Raw genomic sequence first — 20,192 nt, forward strand, 5'->3', positions numbered from 1 at the left:
ACAGTGGAAGGATCAGTCAGATAAGCAAATGCATGGGTCCCTATGGAAGGCTGAATGGTGCCTCCCTAACGATGTCCGTGGTGAACTCCCCTGAACCTGTGGACATGTTGCCTTACACACTAAAGGGGATTTTGCAGGTGTGATTTGGTTAAGAACTTGGAGATGAGAGATTATCCTGGATTATCTGGCTGGGCCCAGTGTAATCACAAAGGCCCTTATAAGGGGGAGGCAGGAGGGTCAGCATCATAGATGATGGCAGAAGCAGAAGTCAGAGAGAGAGAAAGAGAGAGATTTGAAGATGCTGTGCTGTTGGTTTTGAGGATGGAGGAAGAGGCCACGAGCCAAAGAAGGCAGGTGGCTTCCAGAAGCTTGAAAGGGCAGGGACAAGATTTTCCCCTAAAGCCTCCAGAAGGAACCAGCCCTGCCAACACCTGGATTCTAGCTCAGGGAGACTGATTTTGGGTTTCTGACCCCCTGAACCGTAAGATAACACATTTGTATTGTTTTAACTGACTAAGATTGTGGCTTTTTTTTTTTTTTGTCTTTTATTTATATATTTTTTCCTACAGTACAGAATGGGGACCATGCTGTAAGTGTATACTTACATGTAAGTGTAACTTTACATGTATACATTCTTTTTTCTCACATTACGTGTTCCATCATAAGTGACTAGACAGCGTTCTCAGTGCTACACAGCAGGATTGTGGCAATTTGTCATAACAGCAAAAGGAAATTAAAAGTCACCAATCTATTATAGGAATTAAATGGAAGATGGGCTATGGGTCACATTCCCATGTACAATCTTCAAATAGCAGTGTTTTAACACATACAATTCACTTCTCACTCACACCAGTCCTGGTGACTCTGCAAAGCAAATGTTCCCCCGAAGGACAACTCAGGGATCCAGGAGGGCCATGTGTCTGAAACACGGCCTCCTTAATCAATGAGGCAGAGGAAGAGAGGAAAGACTCTGTATGGGCTTTTTCCTGCCTCAGGCTGGGCGTCCCTTCCTCTCACAGCACACGGGTCTGCCCTGTTCTAAGGGATGTTCTAAGAGTCTAGCCTTTCTGCTGCCAGAAAGGGGAAGAGAACTGGTGATTAGTAGACACTAGTAAAGTCTACCACGGTGGGCATGCCAGGGGCAAGAAGAGATGTCTCTGCTGCTCTGACTCCGTGTCTGTCAAGTGCTTTGTGACTCACATGTGCAATTGCATGGCATGAATTCCAGGCCTCCTGATCAGTCCAGAGACCAGCCAGCAGAGTCAACTCAAGTCAGCACACATAGGCAGCTGAAACTCTGACACGGAATCATGCACCGAGTAGTGCTAGTCTCAGGAGATGAGTGATTTATTTTATTACCTAAAATTTAAACATTTTAATATACTGCACAAGAAGTTACCTGGCTCAGAAAACTGCAGAGGAACCACAGAGAGCAGAGGAACTTCAGAAAGCCGGCTCCCTCTCTGGGAGGCCACCTGCAGGGAACCAACCTTCCACTACCAGATTCCAAAGGAATCACAGACAAAAATGGAAAACCAGGAGTTCCTGCTGTGGTGCAGCAGGTTAAGAATCTGGCATTGCTGCAGCAGTGGCATAGACACATTTGCATGGAATTTATTTTGCAGCTGGAAGTTTGCACCTCTTAATCTCCTCCATCTATTTCTTTTCTTCCCCACTCCTCCCCCCTCTGACAGCCACCTTTTTGTTCTTTGTATCTGTGACTCTGTTTCTATTTGTGCATTTTTTTTTTTTTTTGCTTTTTTAGGGCTGCACCTGAGGCATATGGAGGCTCCCAGGCTAAGGGTTGAATCGGACCTACAGCTGCCGACCTACGCCAGAGCCACAGCAACATCAGATCTGAGCTGTGTCTTCAACCTACACCACAGTTCATAGCAACGCCGGATCCTCCACTCACTGACTGAGGCCAGGGATCAAACCCGCAACCTCATGGTTCCTGGTCAGATTCGTTTCTGCTGCGCCACAAGAGGAACTCCTGTTCATTTGTTTTGTTTTTAGATTCCACAAGTAAGTGAAATTATATGGTATTTTTCTTTTTCTGTCTGACTTAGTTCACTTAGCATAATACCCTCTAGATCCATCCATGTTGTCACAAATGGCAAGATTTCATTCTTTTTTTTTGGCTGAGTTAACTATCTATCTATCTATCATCTATCATCTATCAGTGGGCGCTTAGGTTGTTGCCACATCTTGGCTATTGTAAATAATGCTGTCATGGGCATAGAGGGGCATATATCTTTTCAAATTAGTGTTTTACTTTCTTTGGAAAAATACTCAGGAATGAAATGGCTGGGTTGTATGGTCATTCTATTTTTAATTTTTTGAGGAATCCTCATAGTGGCTGCACCAATTTGTGGTCCCATTAATAAAGTACAGATGTTCCCTTTTCTCCACATCCTCACCAATACTTGCTTTTGTTTTTGTTTTAGGGCCACACCTGCAGCGTATGGAAGTTCCCAGGCTAGGAGTCGAATCAGAGCTGCAGCTGCCGGCCAACTTCATGGCCACAGCAACAAAGGATCCAAGCTGCATCTGAGACCTATGCTGTGGCTTGTGGCTACACCAGATCCTTAACCCTCTGAGTGAGGCCAAGGATCGAACCCACATCGTCACGGATATTACTTTGGGTTCTTAACCCACTGAACCACAACGGGAACTCCTCAATACATGTTATTTGTTATCTTTTTAGTAATAGCCTCTCTGAAGAGTGTGAGGTTTAACCTGCCCAGGGCTTTCATCTCACCTTTTCTTTCCCTCTTGGCAGGTAACAGGAGAGGCTGGGTAGAAATAAGAAGGTTGTTTGTACAATTTGAGATCACTTATGGCACTAAGCAATATATTTCAAACTTGAAATTGGAATACATAGCGAACTTAAAAAAAAAATCTCAATATCCAGGCCATTCCAAGGCCAAACTGAATTTCTGGGGGTAGAATTGTTAATGACCATTTTGAGTTGGTCCCCGAAGAGGGTCCTCCCGCTTGGTGTGTTGTTCAAGCCAATAAAATGAGGCTGAGTTCTACTCAGATCGGAGAAACTTTATTCTTTGAGCAGATAATACACAGGCGGAAGCTGCAGGGGAGCCGGGGCTCTAGAGCGCGGGGATCGGGTCCAGGCTATGGGCGGGGCTGCTTTATGGAGATTCCCACAGCGGGGCGGGTTTAGGGGCGGAGTTTTTGCTGGGCCGGCGCAGGCGCACTGCTCACGCTCCACGGCACAGGCCCGCCGCCGCCATCTTGAGTTGGTGGCGCTGCTTCGGCCCACGACCCAGCTGAGGTGTTGGGCGTATGGGTTCAGCGCCCAGAACTCTGGGCTGAAGGGGGGGCGGGGGCAAAGCCTCTGCTCGTGGCATCCTATGAGCAGGTGAAACCAGGCTAAGCATGGAGGAAAGGAAAAAAAGGTCAGACTTTATTTTATTACCCAAATTCTATTTCTGTATCCCGGGAATCGTGAATAGGCTTTGCCGGTGCCAGAATCCAAGCATCCGTGTTATTGATCGGTTGATGGAGTGTTTAGGTCTGAGAACCCAAGTGGTGCTCTGTTCCAGGGACAGGTCTTCCAAAGAAATGGAAATGCTCCTGCTTCTGCATCCCTAGACAGCGCCTGGCGTGGGTAAGGCCAGTGGTGTCCCCAGGGACTCAGCCCTTTTCTCACCATCTGCTGGTCTTGAACCCATTATTTTTTCAAGGACTTCCAGGCTGCTTTTTTATGGGTTGGTTTTAACACTCGGAGGACAATTTTAGGTTTCTAATCTCCAGGGAAAGAGACAGACTAGACATAGTTTCTCCATCTTTACTTCTGAGATATTTAAAGATGTACTTATACCCGTAATAAAAATACAAATCATCATTACGATACACGTTCAGAGTGACTTGTCTGTCCTGCAGTGACTTCTGTCCCAGTAGCTTTGATTTTCCCAGTAGCCTTGTGACTAAGCTGAGAAGGTATTAACCTACATTCCAGTTTCAAGCCTGGCATTTCTCATGGCGGACAGAGTTGTTACCAGGCAGCCTCATCAGCGACTCACAGTGAACATTTTTGAAACATGCTATCCTAACTCCCACCCACTGCTCCTGTGTTCTCTGCATTTTTTTTTCTTCTTCTTTGCAGCCTTGTGTTCCTGATGGTTCAGGCTTGAAATCTTGACATCATTCACTCTCTCTTTCCTTTGACTGCATATCCAATCAGCTCCTAAATCCTGCTGCCTCTTTCTTTGGTCTCTGATCTCAGCCACCTCTTCTCACTTCCTCTCCCTTCTCTCCTGAGTAATTGCAGCTAGCCCTCAAATGGTCATCCCAGCCCAGTCCTTGCAACTGGGTTGACCCCCCTAGTGTAGTGTCCCTGCCCAGCTCAGTCCTCCAGCACTCCCCACTGCCTTACGAATTTGTTCTAAACTCCTGAGTGGCATTTCAAGGTCTCATGCTGGCAGTTCCTGTTGTGGCTCAGCGGAAATGAATCTGACTAGCAACCATGAGGATGCAGGTTTGATTCTTGGCCTCGCTTAATGGGTTAAGGATCTGGCGTTGCCGGGAGCTGTAATGTAAGTTGCAGATGTGGCTTGGAACTGGCGTTGATATGGCTGTGGCCTAGACCAGCAGCTACAGATTCAATTTGACCCCTAGCCTGGGACCCTCCATATGTCTTGGGTGCGGGCGGCCCTTTTAGAAAAAGACAAAACAAAAACAAAAACAGATCTCATGCTGTTCAGACTCCAATATACCTCTCCAGTTTCATTTCCTCCTCTATGTCTTATGTAGCAGCCAACCTGGGTCCTAGATGATCCTCAAGCAGGTGTCTCCATCTTCAGGCTTTTAATGTCACTGGATTAATAAGACTCTTTCTTTTCCCCCATCTTTTGTCCTGTTGAAGTCCTACCCATTCTTAGGTTTGCCCAAATGTCCTTTCTTCCAGGAGAACTTCTCAGTCTGTCACTTATGAGTAGGTTCGTCTGTGCTTTTCCTTGTCCTTTCAAATTATCTTGAAGCTTTATTAAATTTACCCCTTACTGCATTTAATTATGTAGAAGTCTTATCTGGACACTAAACTACAAGTTCTTTGTGCTTCAAGGGCAAGGAAGGAAAAGCCCTTGTGATTTTTTTTTTTTTTTTTTTTTTTTTTTACAGGCACCAAGAGAGCCTGGCAGGGTGCCTAAACATTGGTGCCAGCTCCAACAGCTTTTGCTGAATTGAGCTGGTTCCCCATTCTGCATGCATACAGGCTGAGAGTCAGAGAAATTAACTTGTACCAGGTCAGAAACTATACTCACAGCCCCCAACTCACAATGCAGTCTTTATTTGCATGACCCCAAGATTGGCTGAAGAGCCAGAAGTCCCATTGGCCATTCGACAAACCTTCATTAGATGCTGGCCTTGGGTGCTGGGATACAGTTCTGAACAGACAGTGATAGATTCTGCCCTTGGGGAATAAACCTAAATATGTGGTGGTGATAAGGTGCTAGACGGGCAAAGAGTGCTGGGATGGCATAGAGAAGGGGGGCAGTCTGCCTGGATTTGAGGGGCTGTGGTAGTCAGGAGGCCCTTTCTTGAGACACTGCACTGCTGGTTTGTCTTTAGGGCCCACCTGCAGCATATGGAAGTTCCCAGGCTGGGGGTCGAATCAGAGCTACAGCTGCCGGCCTACGCCACAGCTCACGTGAATGCCAGATCCTTAACCCACTGCGTGAGACCAGGGGTGGAACCCACATCCTCATGGATACCAGTGGGGTTTGTTACTGCTGAGCCACAGCAGGAACTCCGGAGACACTGCTGTTTGGATAGTTATCTAGTCGAAGAGGACCTAAAAGTGAATGGCTTCCATCAGAGAGGACAGAATATTTCAAGGCCCTGGGGCAGGAAGTCGTGAAGAGGAAGAGAAGTCCAGGGAGGCGGAAGCGCAGAGAGGGAGGAGAGGGAGGGAGACACTGGCCAAGAAACAGGCCTAGTCAGGGAGGGTGTCTGATGGGTCATTGAAAGGCCACTTCCAGCAGTGATGCAGTAGGAAGTGAGGTTTGGAGAAACAAGGGATGTGAGTGGAAGAGGAGATCAGTGGGGAGATCATTGGAGACATTGGGCAAGAGAGGATGGAGGGGAGCTCCTGTTGTGGCTCAGGGGGTTATGAACCCAACTAGTATCCGTGAGGATGCGGATTCGATCTCTGGCCTCGCTCAGGGAGTTAAGAATGATCCAGCATTGCCGTGAGCTGTGGTGTACGTTGCAGATATGGCTTGGATGCTACGTTGCTGTGGCTGTGCTATAGGTAGGCAGCTGCAGCTCTAATTCCGCCCCTAGCCTGGGAACTTCCATGTGCTGCACTTGAGGCCCTAAAAAGCAAAAAAAAAGAAAGCGAGAGAAAGAAGAGGTGAGAGGTCACAGTGAGATGGAGGAAAGCAGACTGACAACCTGAAAGAACCTCGCCATGACTGCACTGTGAGCCCAGGCTTGGAAGGGAGCAAGATTATTTATTGCCTTTTCCAGCTACTGGTTTGGGCAGGTTTGGTGGAGAAGACAGGTAGATAGAGCCCCAAGTAGCACCTGGAGGTCTGGCTTAACCCTCAGGCCCTTCATATACTTCCATGTGCCCTGGGCAGGACCAGGAGCCTCTCTGGTTTTTATTTTCTGAAATTGTAGTGAAATTGGTAAAGCTTCCCAGCTGATTCCACTAACACCCTTTAGAGTCTCTAACAGAATAGGACTCCAGACATCCTCCAAAGAATGACTATTATTTACGCTCTCCTCGTGAGGGGAAAGAATAGGCGAAAAAAATAAATAAAAACCAAGAAAAACCCCCAAACACAAAACCCCTTTAACAACAACAACAACCACAATGCAGTTTGCAGTTTTAGGAACTTATTACCGACTGGCCTTTGCCAGGTGGACAGACCCTTGCTGTTTGGGGGAAAAAAAAAATACAGCCAGCACTCATTGGATTAAGAGTGTAGAAAAGCAAACGTGTTCAAATCTTAAACACATCATAATTTTAAGCATCCACAAGTGTTTAAAAAGTGTTAGCTGCTATGAGCACATACATCTATTCACTAGTTAAACATCATAACCTGTTTCTTTTCTAAACACGTGGGCAGGAGAACAGAGGACGGTTAACATGTTAAACACACTGACATGTTTACAATGTGTTGCAAGAAGGTGTTTAACTTTTTGTGCTCCAGAGCTAAACACTTTGGAATTAGAGGGTTGGCTAATTCTGCCTCCAGTTAGTAGGACTCTCACCTAGTGGTCCCTTTGGCATTGGGTAGGGACACCTTTGGTATTGCAGGCAATCCAGTGATAACCTGGTTTTCACAAAGAGTAGGACTGGGCTGCATACTGCAGGATTTGGGGGGCAAATGTATGAAATGTATGTTTCTGAAAGCAAGTCATAAAGGGAATTATTCCTGAGTCCACGAATTGTTGGACCCAGCCCAGGCCCTGGGGTCGTGTGACCAGACTCTTCTCCCTGGTGTTCATTCTCTGTCGGTAAGAGCTTTCCCGGAGGCCCCAGACATAGACCACTTGGGCCTTGGTCTGTGTGCCACACTGGCTCAGACTCTCATAGAGAATAAATAGACCCCTGGAAGCTAGATTGGAGAGAGAGAGAGGGAAGAAGGAGAAAGGAATAACGTTGAAGAATGGTGAATATTTGTTTCTAGTGGATGCTTAATAAATTATCAGATAGATGGTGCTTAAGACAATATGAATTTATTATCTGGGAGTTCCCGTTGTGGGTCAGCAATAACGAATATGACTAGTATCCATGAGGATGTGGGTTCGATCCCTGGATGCAGGTTCAGTGGGTTAAGGATCCAGAGTTGCTGTGAGCTGTGGTATAGGTTGCAGACATGGCTTGGATCTGGTTTTGCTGTGGCTGTGGTGTAGGCCTGTAGCTGCAGCTCTGATTCAACCCCTGGCCTGGGAACTTCCATATGCCGAGGGTACAGCCCTAAAAAAACAAAACAAACAAAAATTTATCTTACAGTTCTGGAGGTCAGATGCCCTAAATGAGTGTCTTTGGACTAAAATCAGATGTTGGAAATGGAATAGAATGTTGTTTTCCTTCAATTCCATTTCCTTGAACCCATTTCCTTGCCTGTTCCAGCTTCTAGAGGCTGCCCAGATTCTGTGGCTTATGGTCCGTGCTTCATCTTCAAAGCCAGCAGTGGGCAGTGGAGTCCTTCCCACACTATATCACTCTGTCTTTGCCTGTCTGACGCTCCCTTTCACTGATAAGGACCTTTGTGGTAACATTGGGCTCACCTGAACAATTCAGGGTACTCTTCTTAAAGTCATCTGATTAACAACCTTAATTCCCCCATGCCTTGTAACGTACCAGTCACAGGTTTTGGAGATTAGGTCGTAGACATGTTTAGGGTAGCATTATTCTACCTACTACAAGGAGACAGGGTGAGACAGAGAGGGGGAGAATGGGAGCAAGGAATTACATGAAATTATATTACACTGGACTCCTACTTATCCTGGGATTAGAAAGCATCTCAGATAAGCATCAGATAGCAGTCTGGGAGTATGGCCAAAGAAGGCAGTCTGGCCCTTGGTGCCTGTGTAAGATATTTCAGGGGTCCAAGTCACTGCCCTCTTAAAATCCATCGTATCAGTTAAGGCATGAACTAAGCTGATGTAATGAAAGGGCCCCGAAATACAATGGCTTAAATAAAAGGGGCTATTTCTTTTCCATGGTAAAGATGGAGGTCGGCAGTCCAGGGCTGCTAGGGTGTCGGACATCTCCAAGCATCTGGCTTCTCTTTCTAGGTCCAAGGATACTCACGACTCCAATTTTCCTTGACTCGTAGTCTGGGGGAGGGCATGCACATTCCTTTTAAAGACATTAGAAAAGAATTTCCCAACCTCGACACCATTGACATTTGGGGCCAGGTAATTCTATTTTTATGGAGGGCTGTTTTGTGCACTGTAGGATGTTTGGTAGCAACCCTGACTTCTGTCCACTAAATACCAGTAGCTCCCTCTAGTTGTGATGACCAGAAACATCTGGGGAATGGAGACCAAGTTACTCCTGGCTGAGAGTTACTGATCTAGGAAAAGCACACACTACTTCTGGTGTTACCCTATTGCATAGAACTTAGGTATATGGTCATAACAAGCTGGGCAGCTGCATACCCACCTACAACTTGGGGGTTCTCTTTTAAATAAAGAGAGAATGGGTGTTTCGGGACAACTTGTAGTCTTTGCATCTGATTCAGGCATCTGGACTGTCCTGTCACTAAAGTCCCACCTCATGCCTGAGATACCAGCCCAGAAAATACAACGGAACTGTCTGTGGAGGGAAGGGACAAAGTGTGGTCACTGGTGGGAGGAATTTCTGCAGTCCTTGTCCAGAGCTCTGGACAGTCATCTGGTATCCCCAGGCAGAGAGCTTCCTGAAGGTGCTGGGCCATCCTTGGAGCCTAGCATCCCAGAGCTGGGGGTGGGGAACCAAAGACGTTTCTGGTACCCAAGCGTTTGCCATTCTCATACCACGAATTATGAGATGTGGCTAGACTGTTGAGCGTTCTGGCCTGGGTGCTCTTGATGGCAGACTTTCCTTCTGTCCTTTGAGGGGAGGTCAGGGAGGGGCAGGGTGACTTTGGGGACTCGTTGGGCTGGATGGATCCACACAAGGCCCGTAAAAGAGAAACAGAACTGGGTCCTCATTCTGTTTCTGCCATTTACTAGCTATGTGACTCTTTAGCATCTTAGTTTTTCTCTTCCATAAAATTAGTACAGTGTCATCTCTTGCATAGAAGGGGGTTATTGGGAAGATTAAAATTAGATTATGTGTAAAAAAAGACATAGTGCCATCCCCGAGGCTTTATAAGCATCACTTATTCTTTTGTTCCTCAGATATTTACTGAATACCTACTCCTGGAAGGCTCTCTCTGGATTCTGAGAACATCAGCATAACAGTGAGCAAAGTAGATCAGGTTCTTATCTTCTCAGTAGTTACACTGTAGTAGTTACTACTGTTGTTATTGTCGTCATGATTCTGGAAATAGGCCTAGAGATTGATTGCCTGCCAGTGGGTGGGTGAGGCTGCGCCAGTGAACTTTCGGTCTGAGTGTGTAAGAATGAGGCTCGCTGGTGAGGTGAGTGTGCAGAAGTTCTCTGCATGTTTGCTGGGGCCAGCGGGTGGGGAGGAGCAGAGGGTTGACTAAGGCAGAACGGCCAAGGACTTGGTCGGATAAGCCAGGGGCAGAGATTCAGAAATCCCTGAAAATTCAGAGGACACGAAGTGAGGTAGAGCTGCTGTCCCGGGATTAACAAACGGGGCAGGGAAAGGTCAGCAACAAGAAGGGAAGCAGGAGGACAGGGGGAGGCAGCTGCATGTTGGAGATACTTTGGCCCAATTGGAGGAGCTGAGAGTCCTGGCTAAGATCAGAGCTGACACACGCCTGGTAAGGCCAGGCTTGGTGATGGCCCAGAGAGGCCTGTGTCTGGCATGAATAGGGTGCTCCATGTGTAGCCTAAGAGCAAGTTTAATACAAATATAACCACCCCTTGCCTCCTTGTTCTACTGCCAGCCTCTGTGCTATATCACACCTCTTGGCAAGACAACCGTGAGGGCTAGTTCAGGAGTCAGGGCACCACCATTAAATCCTTGGGGAGCCACTGAGTTAATGATGGCTCCGGGGCAGTGAGTCTCAGACATTTTCCATCCACAGCTCACTCTTGGCAAAGTGAAAGACCTCACATGTTCCCACTTACTAAAATGGAAACCCTTCTTTCTAGAGTACAACTTACATTCCATGGTCAATCATTAGAATCACTCTCTGGCCCATCTCATTTTACTGTACTGTCTTGGTAAAACCACAACCAAGGCTAAATCCAACTCTCCATTTACTCCATGCTGATTTAGGGGGAAAAAAAAAATACACTCATGCCGACTCATGTCACTTTTATGCCCACGATTTTCAAGGCAGCCTTCAGCTGCTGCCAGGTCATCATCCTCTATTTGCCTAGTCCCCTCACTCTCCCATCATCCTGGATGATGCCTTTACTCTGTCACGTCTTTCTCCAGATCTCTCATGTTTTCCTCCTGTATGACCTTGTTTCCCTCGTGAAGACAAAGTGGAAGTCATCAGCCTCCATGGACTCCACCACCATCCCTCCTTGCCTGCCTCCGTCTTCCCTCATGTCTTCTGTTTCCTTGGCTGTAACTTGATGAACTGTCCATGCACCTCTCTAGAGCCAACCTATTCGCCTGGGCATAAGATCCTATCCCTTCGCACCTGCACAAGGATGTTGCTCCGACCATATTACCCACTTCTTTCCCCCATCTTCAGTTGTTCATGTTCTCCTGAATCGCTTCCATGAGCAGGCAGGCATGTGATTGTTTCTCCCACTTTATAAAAACCTCCTTTTGGGAGTTTCCGTCGTGGCGCAGTGGTTAACGAATCCGACTAGGAACCATGAGGTTGCGGGTTTGATCCCTGCCCTTGCTCAGTGGGTTAAGGATCCAGTGTTGCCGTGAGCTGTGGTGGAGGTTGCAGATGCGGCTCAGATCCCACATTGCTGTGGCTCTGGCGTGGGCTAGCGGCTACAGCTCCTATTCGACCCCTAGCCTGGGACCTCCATATGCCGCAGGAAGCGGCCCTAGAAAAGACAAAACAAAAAACAAAAACCTTCTTTTGAACCCATTTCTTTTGCAACATTGTGTGTGCTCCCCATTTGCAGCAGAGTTTTTCTGGAAGGTTGTCTGTGCTCACTGTCTCCAACCTGTTTTCTCCCATCCTCTCTCTCTTGAAAACAAATTGTTGAGATATTATGAACATAAAAAATTATATATACTTAAGGTCTAAAACTTGATGTTTTGATGTATGTATATATATGTATGTGTGTGTATATATATATAGTGAAAAGATCACCACAGTCAAACTCAATAACTTACCCATCATCTCTACATAATTACCATTGTGTATATGTGTGTGTGCTGAGAAGATTTCAGATCTGTCCTCTTAGTAGATTCCGAGTATGCAGTATAGAACTGTTAATTACCATCAATCACCATGCTACACACGTCATTCATGTTGCATAACCGAACTTTTGTACCCTTTGCCCAGCATCTCATTTCCCCCTCCCCTGCCCCTTGCAACTACCATTCTACATTCTGCTTATATGAGTTTGAGTATTTTATATTCCACATATAAATGAGATCATATAGTATTTGGCTTATTTCATGCAGCATAATGTCCTCCATGTTGTCACAAACGGGAAGCTTTCCTTCATTTCATAAAGCTGAGTAATATTCTTTCAGTGGACATTTAGATTGTTTCCATATCTTAACTATCGTAAATAAGGCTGCAATAAACATGTGAGTGCAGCTATCTCTTTGAGATACTGATTTCATTTCCTTTGGATATATACCCAAAAGTGGGGTTGCTGCATCATATGATAGTTTTATTTTCAAGTTTTTGAGGAACTTTAATACTGTTTCCCATAGTGGCTGTACCAGTTTACATTCCCACCAGCAGAGCACGAAGTTTTTCTCTTTCCCACATCCTCACCAACATATGTTATATTATGTCTTTTTGATGATAGTTGTTCTAACAGGTGTGAGGTGATATCTTATTGTGGTTTTGATTTGCATTTTCTTGATGATGAATGATGTTTGGTATCTTTCCATGTGCTTGTTCTGTATCTTCTTTTGCAAAAATATCTATTCAGGTCCTTTGCCCATTTTAACACCATTTTTTAAAAAATATTGAGCTAAATATTTTAGATATAACCCTTATCAGATATATGGTTTACAGATCTTTTCTCCTCTTCCATAGTTTCCTTTTTATTCTGCACAGAAGCTTAGCTTGATATAGTTCCACTTGTCTATTTTTGCCTTTGTTGCCTGTGATTTTGGTGTTATAACCAAAAAAGTAAGTACTGTCAAGATCAATGTCAAAAAGCTTTTCCCCTATCTTTTCTTCTAGTTTTACCTTTTCAGGTCTTTTTTTTGGGGGGGCACACCCATGGCATATGGAGGTTCCTAGGCTAGGGGTCAAATCAGAGCTACAGCTGCAGGCCTACACCACAGTCACAGTAACACAGGACCTGAGCCACATCTGTGACCTACACCACAGCTCATGGCAACCCCACATCCTCAACCCACTGAGCGAGTTCAGGGATCGAACCCGCAAACTCATGGTTCCTAGTCCAATTCTTTTCTGCTGTGCCACGATGGGAACTCCCATACCTTTTCAGGTCTTATATTTAAGTCTTTAATCCATTTTGAGTTAATTTTTGTATAGGATATAAAGATCCACTTTCATTCTTCTGCATGTGGATATCCATCCACTTATTGAAGAGACAATCCTTTCCCCATTGTGTGCTTTGGGCATGGTTGTCGAAGGTCAGTCAAACATAAACGTGTGGATTCCTCCCATTCTCTCCTGAACACACTCTAAATCAGCCTTTGCTCCCTAGTACTCAACCAACTAATCCTGACAGCTTTCATATTGTTAAGTTCAGTAGTCAGGTTTTTCTTGACCACCTGGTTGATCAGCTGCATTTGACACAAGTGATCACTTCTCTCCGTGTTAGGTAGGGATCACTTGACTTCCAGAACAGCACACCCTGTTTTCCTTCTGCCTTGCGAGTTGCTCCTTGTTGGTCTGCTTTGCTAGTTCCTGCTCATCGCCTTGATCTTTTAAGAATGATGTACCCCAGGGCTCAGTCCTTGGTTCTCTTCTCTTCTTTAGCTACATTAATTCTTTTAGTGATCTCTTGGTCTCATGACTTTGCGTATCATATGTCACTGTTGATGTCCAAATTTAAATTCATACCTCCAGCCTTCAGATATCTATTTGGATGTCTACTTGGATGATGTCTTAAGCTCAGCATGCTCTCCTGGTCTGCTCATGCCCACCCTGCCTCCTAAACCTGCTCCACCCATAGCCCTCTCCATCCACTTGATGCCAACTCTATCCTTCCATTGCTTAGGCTTGCCACCTCCATGGCTACCATTTTGGTTGGAGCTGCTATCATTTCTCACCTGCATAACTGTAACAGCCTGTTTCCACCTTTGTTTCTCTGCAGTCTATTCTCAAAATAGCAACTAGAGGGGATCTTCCAAAATTTAAATCAGTCATTCCTCTTCTCAAATCCTTTCCATGGCTCTCAATTTCTCTAAGGCCCTGCAGGATCTGCCAGCCCATCTCAGTAGAACTCTCTCCTGCTACCCTTCTTACTTACTCCACTCCAGCCTACTGACCTCACGGCAATTTCTCAGACATGCCAAGAATGCTCCATTTTACAAACTGTGCTGTCTGTTCACTCCCCTGGAATGCTCCTTCCTCAAATAGCCACATGACTCACTCCCTCACTTCCCTCAAATTTTTGCTCAGATGTTATCATCTCAATGAGACCTACTCTGATTCCTCTATGCACTACAACCTGCCTCTCCTCAAGGAGAGGAGCCTCCTTATCCTGTTCTATTTATTTTATTTCCATAACAGTCACTTTCTGACACATGATGAAATTGCTTGTTTTTTAATGTTTGTTATTTTTCTGTTTTTGTTTGTTTGTTTTTGTTTTTGGCCCTGCCCATGGCATGTGGAATTTCCCAGGTCAGGGATTGAACCTGCACCACAGCGGTGACCAAAACCACTGCAGTGATAATGCCACATCCTTAACCCACTGAGAATCCCTAATGTTTATTGTTTATAGGTCTCCTTCTGATAAAATACAGTTCTAGGAAGACAGAAGTTTTTTGTTTTTTGGTTTTTTTTTTGTATTTTTGTTCACTGATGAACCCCAGCAGCCTAAAAACAATGGCTGGCATATAGTTAGTGCACAGTAAATATTCATCGGATAAATGCATGGAAAACCTTTTTCCATTATGGGAAGATTCCCATAAAGGATGTTTGCCATCCTTGCAATCTGTCCATCTGTCTGCCTAGTCATCTGTCCATCTATCCATCCAGGTCAGTCATTCAGCAGGTGTATTTTGGGGGTCTGGTTATTTTTTTTTACCCTATAGTTGGCCTGTAGGAAAACAGTGTCTACCTAGAAGAACTTCTAATCAAGTCAAGGGAAAGCTTAGAGATGGGAATCATTAAATAGAACCTAGCCTTTTTTATCTGAGCCAGAATTCAAAGCATAGGCATTGTCACTCAGAGGGCTGGTGATAGGGTGGTAGGGTGGTAGCACAATGTTTATGGCCTGACATGCCGGTGGATTTGAGGATCTAAAGATCAAAGAGTCTTTGAGGACCCCCCAAACTGCATGTCCTGGGAATGCTGAGAATCTGCTGGGAGGGGGGCAGGGAATGGCCTTTCACAGGCTTAAGAAGGGGATCCCCAAGTCTGAGAGCTGGAATCCCCAGCAGCACTGAGACACTAGAGCCAAGAGGCCAGGCCCAGGGTGTCCTCAACCTGGGAGCCGCCTTCTCACCCCGACTGCACAAAACTCAGAAAGGAAATCAGCCCTAATCCTATAGCCCCAAACCAAACAGCTCGCAGCTGGCCAGCTCACCAAAACAAACAAGCCAGGTCCCCTGGATCCGCAGAACCGGAATGAGTGACACTCAGCCCCTCTTGCTCCTCTTCTTTGTTCTGTTGCTCCAGGAAGGCTTATGGGGAGGGGAGGTGGTGAAGCACAGAAACACATCTGGAGGTGTTGCTGCAGCCTAGGGAAGGGTGCACTGAACGGGGACTCAGGGAAGGAGGCGGCATGCAAGATACACAGACACAGAGACACAGAGAGAGACACACACACACACAGTTAAGTAACGCCCTGTGCTCTTCATCAGTGTGTTCTCCCTGGCTCCTTCCTTCCCCTGTTTCAAGCCTGTACATTCCATGCCTGGGGAACTTCTGGTAGAGGAGGAAGCAGAAGCTGCCCCTCTTTCTGTCTCTCAGAAAAGTACAAGCTCCCCAAAGCTGCATATTATGGCAAGTGTGCATGGGGGTTTGGGAAAGGAGACAAGATAGCCCTGGTCAGGGGTGGAGTTGGCCCCAAGTTTCAGGGAACCTGACCTGTCCTGGCAGCACCTAAAGAGGAGGCAGGACACTTGAGGATAGGTTAAAGGCACCTCGCTTCCAGCCTTGCTGAAGAGCGCCCCCCACCGTGCCCCCACCTAACGAGCAGAAACATACCTGCCAGAGGCCTGTGATCTGGACCATGAGGATGTCAGTACAGTCCAAGGGCAGGAGGCTAGAGGCCAGTCTCTGATTTCTGGGCACCACGTTAGCATGCTGGATTTCTGTGTGATACTGGTTAGGGGAAGAGTACCCAAGAGTGAACTTCCTGCCAGCCCAGCACAGTGAAACTTGAAGTCAGATCTGAGTCGATTTATGTATCGACATGTGATACTTTTGGCATATCTGAGCTTGTGGAGTATGAGTCATATGTGCTGCTGCACGTATATACTTTCAGCAGAAATGGGGCTATCCTCTTCTGTTGCCTGTTTGTTTCACGCACCCTGGATCACACTAGTCTTCCATGTGGATTCCTCTGCACTCACCGTTATTTGTAAGAGTCACATCACATTCCAGTCTACGAACGTCACACAGTTCACTCAACTGGTCCATCTAAATACTTCCTAGACCGGTTTCTCTCTAAAACCCAACTCTCCAAAGGCTGGCAGAGAGGAGTGTCTTCATTTTGCCATTGCCGTCGGGAGCACTGGGTGGGGTGGGGTGGGGGGTGGTTCCTCAGATCCTGATTTTTCAGGGCTTGGTGCCCAAGAATGACTGGCAGTGGTCATGAGAACGTTGCAGCCAGTAATAACAGTTATTAACATTTACACAACACACTGGGCCCAGCCCATTCTAGCACTTTATGAATCTTAGCTCACTTAATCTTTATACAACCCTACGGGGAAATTGAGCCTCAGAGAGAGAGAGAGTAACTTGTGCAAGGTCACCCCGTGTGAGGCTTTGCAGGGATTTGAACCCAGCACTCCGGCACCAGCATCATGCTTTTAGCCACCAAAGTAGTTGGCTTGGTTGGAGCGTTTTGACTGGTTATTGGGAAAAAGCAGCAGTATTTTTTGACCTTTTCCCTGAGGTTTTGGCACATTATATTTTGAGGCTTGCATTTTTTTTAAACCAAAAAACTCTTCTTTAGTTTTCCTCTAAAGAGTTCAAAAGCCCATTCCCTCTGGGCTAGTCATTCCTGAGCAGGACCCTGCTGACTGATTGCTAGGCCATAGGTCAGTGTTTTAAACTCCTTCTGGGTGGTGTGGCCTAACACTCTTCCATCCAGCCTCTTCAGGAGCAGAATGACAAGGGCTTCCCATTGCTAGGGAAGGGTCACCCTCCCAGCACCAACACATTTCTGTGTGGAAGCCGGTTACCTTGCTGAGTTGAATCCAGTGCTTAGAACAAGGGGGCTCACAGAGCTATTGTGTGCTGTGCAGCTGTGCTTGTGATCCTGTGTACACACCAGAATTGTGGAGCTGCTTTTGCAAAATACAGATGGCTTGGGCCAAACCTATAAAGGGAGCCTCTGGGGGCAGGGCCTGGGCTCACACCTTTGGAAATGGCCCCAGTGAATCTGATGCCCAGCTCTAGTCAAGGACTCCCAGGGCTCTGACTGGTTTTGGTCTTTTGGTCTCTGCCAGTTATACTCCCACCCATCCTGCAGATGTTTGATGTGAAGTTAGAGTCTGTGCAGGTAGCAGCTCCCTGGAGCATGTTGTCTGTAATTTGGAGTGATTTTGAGTTGAGGTCCTTCCTGTTAGGAGCCAGAGCCTAGATTTGATTAATATCAAGGGTCTTGGAATTGTGAACAATCCCCAAAATGCTGTTATTTGTTGCTGGTACCATGAGTAGATGCAGGGAGGCTACCTCTTACTGGCTGCTTGGGGAAACCACCCAGATGGGAACAGTTAGTGAACCTGCAGTTGAACCACCAAAAGCTCTGGCCACTCTCAAGCTTAAGAGAATGTTGTTTTTTGTATTTTTTTTGTTTTCCCTTCTCTTTCCTATTTTCCTGAAAGGAGGGTCAGGAAAACACAAAAGCAGAACAGCAACAACAACAGCAAACAAAAATGCCTTTTCTTGATTGAAAGAGAGTTGAACTTCTCTTTTTAGTATTCTATTTCAGCCCAGCATGGCTTGCCAAATCTTACCTGTATAATAGGTGCCTCCAGCCCTACAGGGGTGTCCACCAGCAATGAGTGTCAGCCTCTCCTTCCCAGTAATTAATCTCATTCCTCGCCACTATCATATAAACCCATGGAAGTAGGATGGTGAGCACCACTCACTCAAACGCACCGTAGGCAGGAATCCCTACAGGTACTGTGGGGAGATACAGACAAAGGATGAAATAGTCCACAGAGGATTCAACTCAAACTGGTAAAGACCCATCTGTGATTCTCAATGCAGTGTGGCCTTCCTGCTTCCCCTGGGTTTCCCAGAAGACCCCTGGCCCAAAGCTTTCACCAGAAGAACGCCTTCCTCTGGAACACTTGTGCCTGTGGACTCTTGACTTATGTTTATCTGGGAGCCTAGGGGAGAGCTCCAAACCAAACCCTGATGCCCTAGTTAAATGCGGGGCTTTAAAACATGGAGGTGCCATTCCCCCTGGGTCTTGGTTTAGTCCATGTGGCCATGAGAACCTTAAACTGGAGTTCTCTCTGGGAAGCAGTGGGAGGAGGCAAGGACATTTAGGTGGGCCTGCCCTGGGTCCCAGAGCCTCCCCACTCCACACTGGCCTCCAAGCAAGTCTGCCTGGCCTGTGATGCTGGGGGGAGGGGGTGGGCTGAGTTCCCCGACAGCTTGCAGTGAGTTCCCTGTCCTGCCTCAGTGGTGGAGTGACTGGAGAGAAGGCCCATTTCTAGTGTTGGCTGCTTGGGATCTGCCTTCAGGTTGATCACTGAAACCGTAGCCCCCCTCCCTTGCTCCTTGCCCCTTCCCTTCATTCTCCCATGTGTGAGGCCTGAGAGGCTGGAGAACCCTGGGTGTGGCTTGGGCCAGGGGAGTGGAGAGAGGGAAGCACAGACAAGCCAAGCACCCTGAGTTAAGCTCTGTGGACCACGTGGCTTCTCTGAGGCTTACTCTGCTCCTTAAGGGTCTCCTTCGGGTCAGTAACAGAGTGGGGTGAATTCATGATGTGAATTTGCTTGCCAGTGTCAGAATAGAGCACCTTTGGAAGGAAGGGTGGAAGCGCTTGAAAGTAAAGAACAGTAGAGGCAGTAGGTACCCCCTTGCTCACGGAGGTATCTCCAGGGTGTAGCTAATGAGCCCAATGAAATTTTTGCCTGAATGAGCAGCATGCGCCCTGCAGTGAAGCCAGGAGGTGCCCTACTGTGCAAGTGCTCGAGGATGGCCTAGAGAAGTCGGGGGGAGCTAAGTCTGATTCCCTTCCAGGCGGAAGAGGATTGGACAAAGCCTGGGAGATGCCGAGGCTGCCAGATTCCCGTAGACGAATGCTGGGAGGGCAGCCTTTCCAGGCAGGGGTAGCAGCTGGGAAAAAAAAATACAGGTAAGAATAGACATCAAGAATGAGTGTGCCACCCCTGAGGCTTCCTGGCCCTCTGAGCCCCTGGACAGGGGCGCCTGCACACGTTGTGGGTCTGCCCCGAACTCCCCTGGGGTCATTAACTGCAGCGGGGAAACACCTGCCCTGGCCTGCGCCAGGATTTTTATGTTGTCTTCATTGCTTTGTGCTTATCTCATTTATGATTATAGAAAAGATTCTTGGCAGCTGTCATCAAATCCTAACAGAGCCTTTAATGTCCCTCATATATCCTACAAGTGTCAGTAATTCCATACGCACATTTATGCCTTTCTTTCACCTGCAATAAAGGTTAAGGAAAATGTAACTTCAGTAGAAATGCCTGTGAGGACAGTATAGCACATAAACACTTGCTCTTCTAATGCCTGAGGTCGGTGTATGCGCACATACACACACACCCAAAGGGCATGCGCCGAAGTGGCTGGCCTTAAAGAAATCAGGGCCTTGAGGAAGATGTCAGGCTGGGGCCGTGATGAGAGATGTGTGACGGCTGGCCTGGTCAGGGCTTTCTCAGGGTTACCCTCAAAGATGACACAGGTGATGTGTTTACCTCCTTGCCTCTCTTGGGGTTAGTTAGTATGTTTCTTTGGCTTGCACTGTTGAAATGATATGCAGAGGCCCTGATGCCATGTCTTTGTCCCCTCTCTGCCAGGGCCATGAGCAGAGCCTCCAACTCAGGCTTCCTTGCATGCAGGGGCTCACACTGCTATGACTCAGGGGCT

At 46.9% G+C, this 20,192-nt stretch overlaps 1 protein-coding gene and 1 long non-coding RNA gene across 6 annotated transcripts in view; both read left to right on the top strand.

The window, feature by feature from the left end:
• Positions 1–20,192, top strand: part of LOC146404833 (uncharacterized) — a 1,439,763-nt gene that overhangs the window by 431,921 nt on the left and 987,650 nt on the right. The gene's annotated exons all lie outside the window — the stretch shown is intronic.
• The window catches only part of LOC146404836 (uncharacterized), a 259,354-nt gene continuing 242,421 nt past the window's right edge, over positions 3,260–20,192 (top strand). For all 5 annotated transcript variants that reach the window (XR_014842014.1, XR_014842015.1, XR_014842016.1 and 2 more), the window contains exon 1: positions 3,260–3,416. Coding sequence is in view for 1 of the 5 variants with exons in the window: in XM_085019400.1 (XP_084875526.1) it covers positions 3,397–3,416 (20 nt within the window). In the remaining 4 variants the exon portion in view is untranslated. The remainder of the gene's footprint in view (positions 3,417–20,192) is intronic.

Source organism: Sus scrofa, chromosome 3, assembly GCF_054392235.1.
Source record: "Sus scrofa isolate SSC_HxYL_T2T_F1_AM1 chromosome 3, Sscrofa_HxYL_maternal_Yorkshire_Landrace_v2.0, whole genome shotgun sequence".
In the NCBI taxonomy this organism is placed as follows: Eukaryota; Metazoa; Chordata; class Mammalia; order Artiodactyla; family Suidae; genus Sus; species Sus scrofa.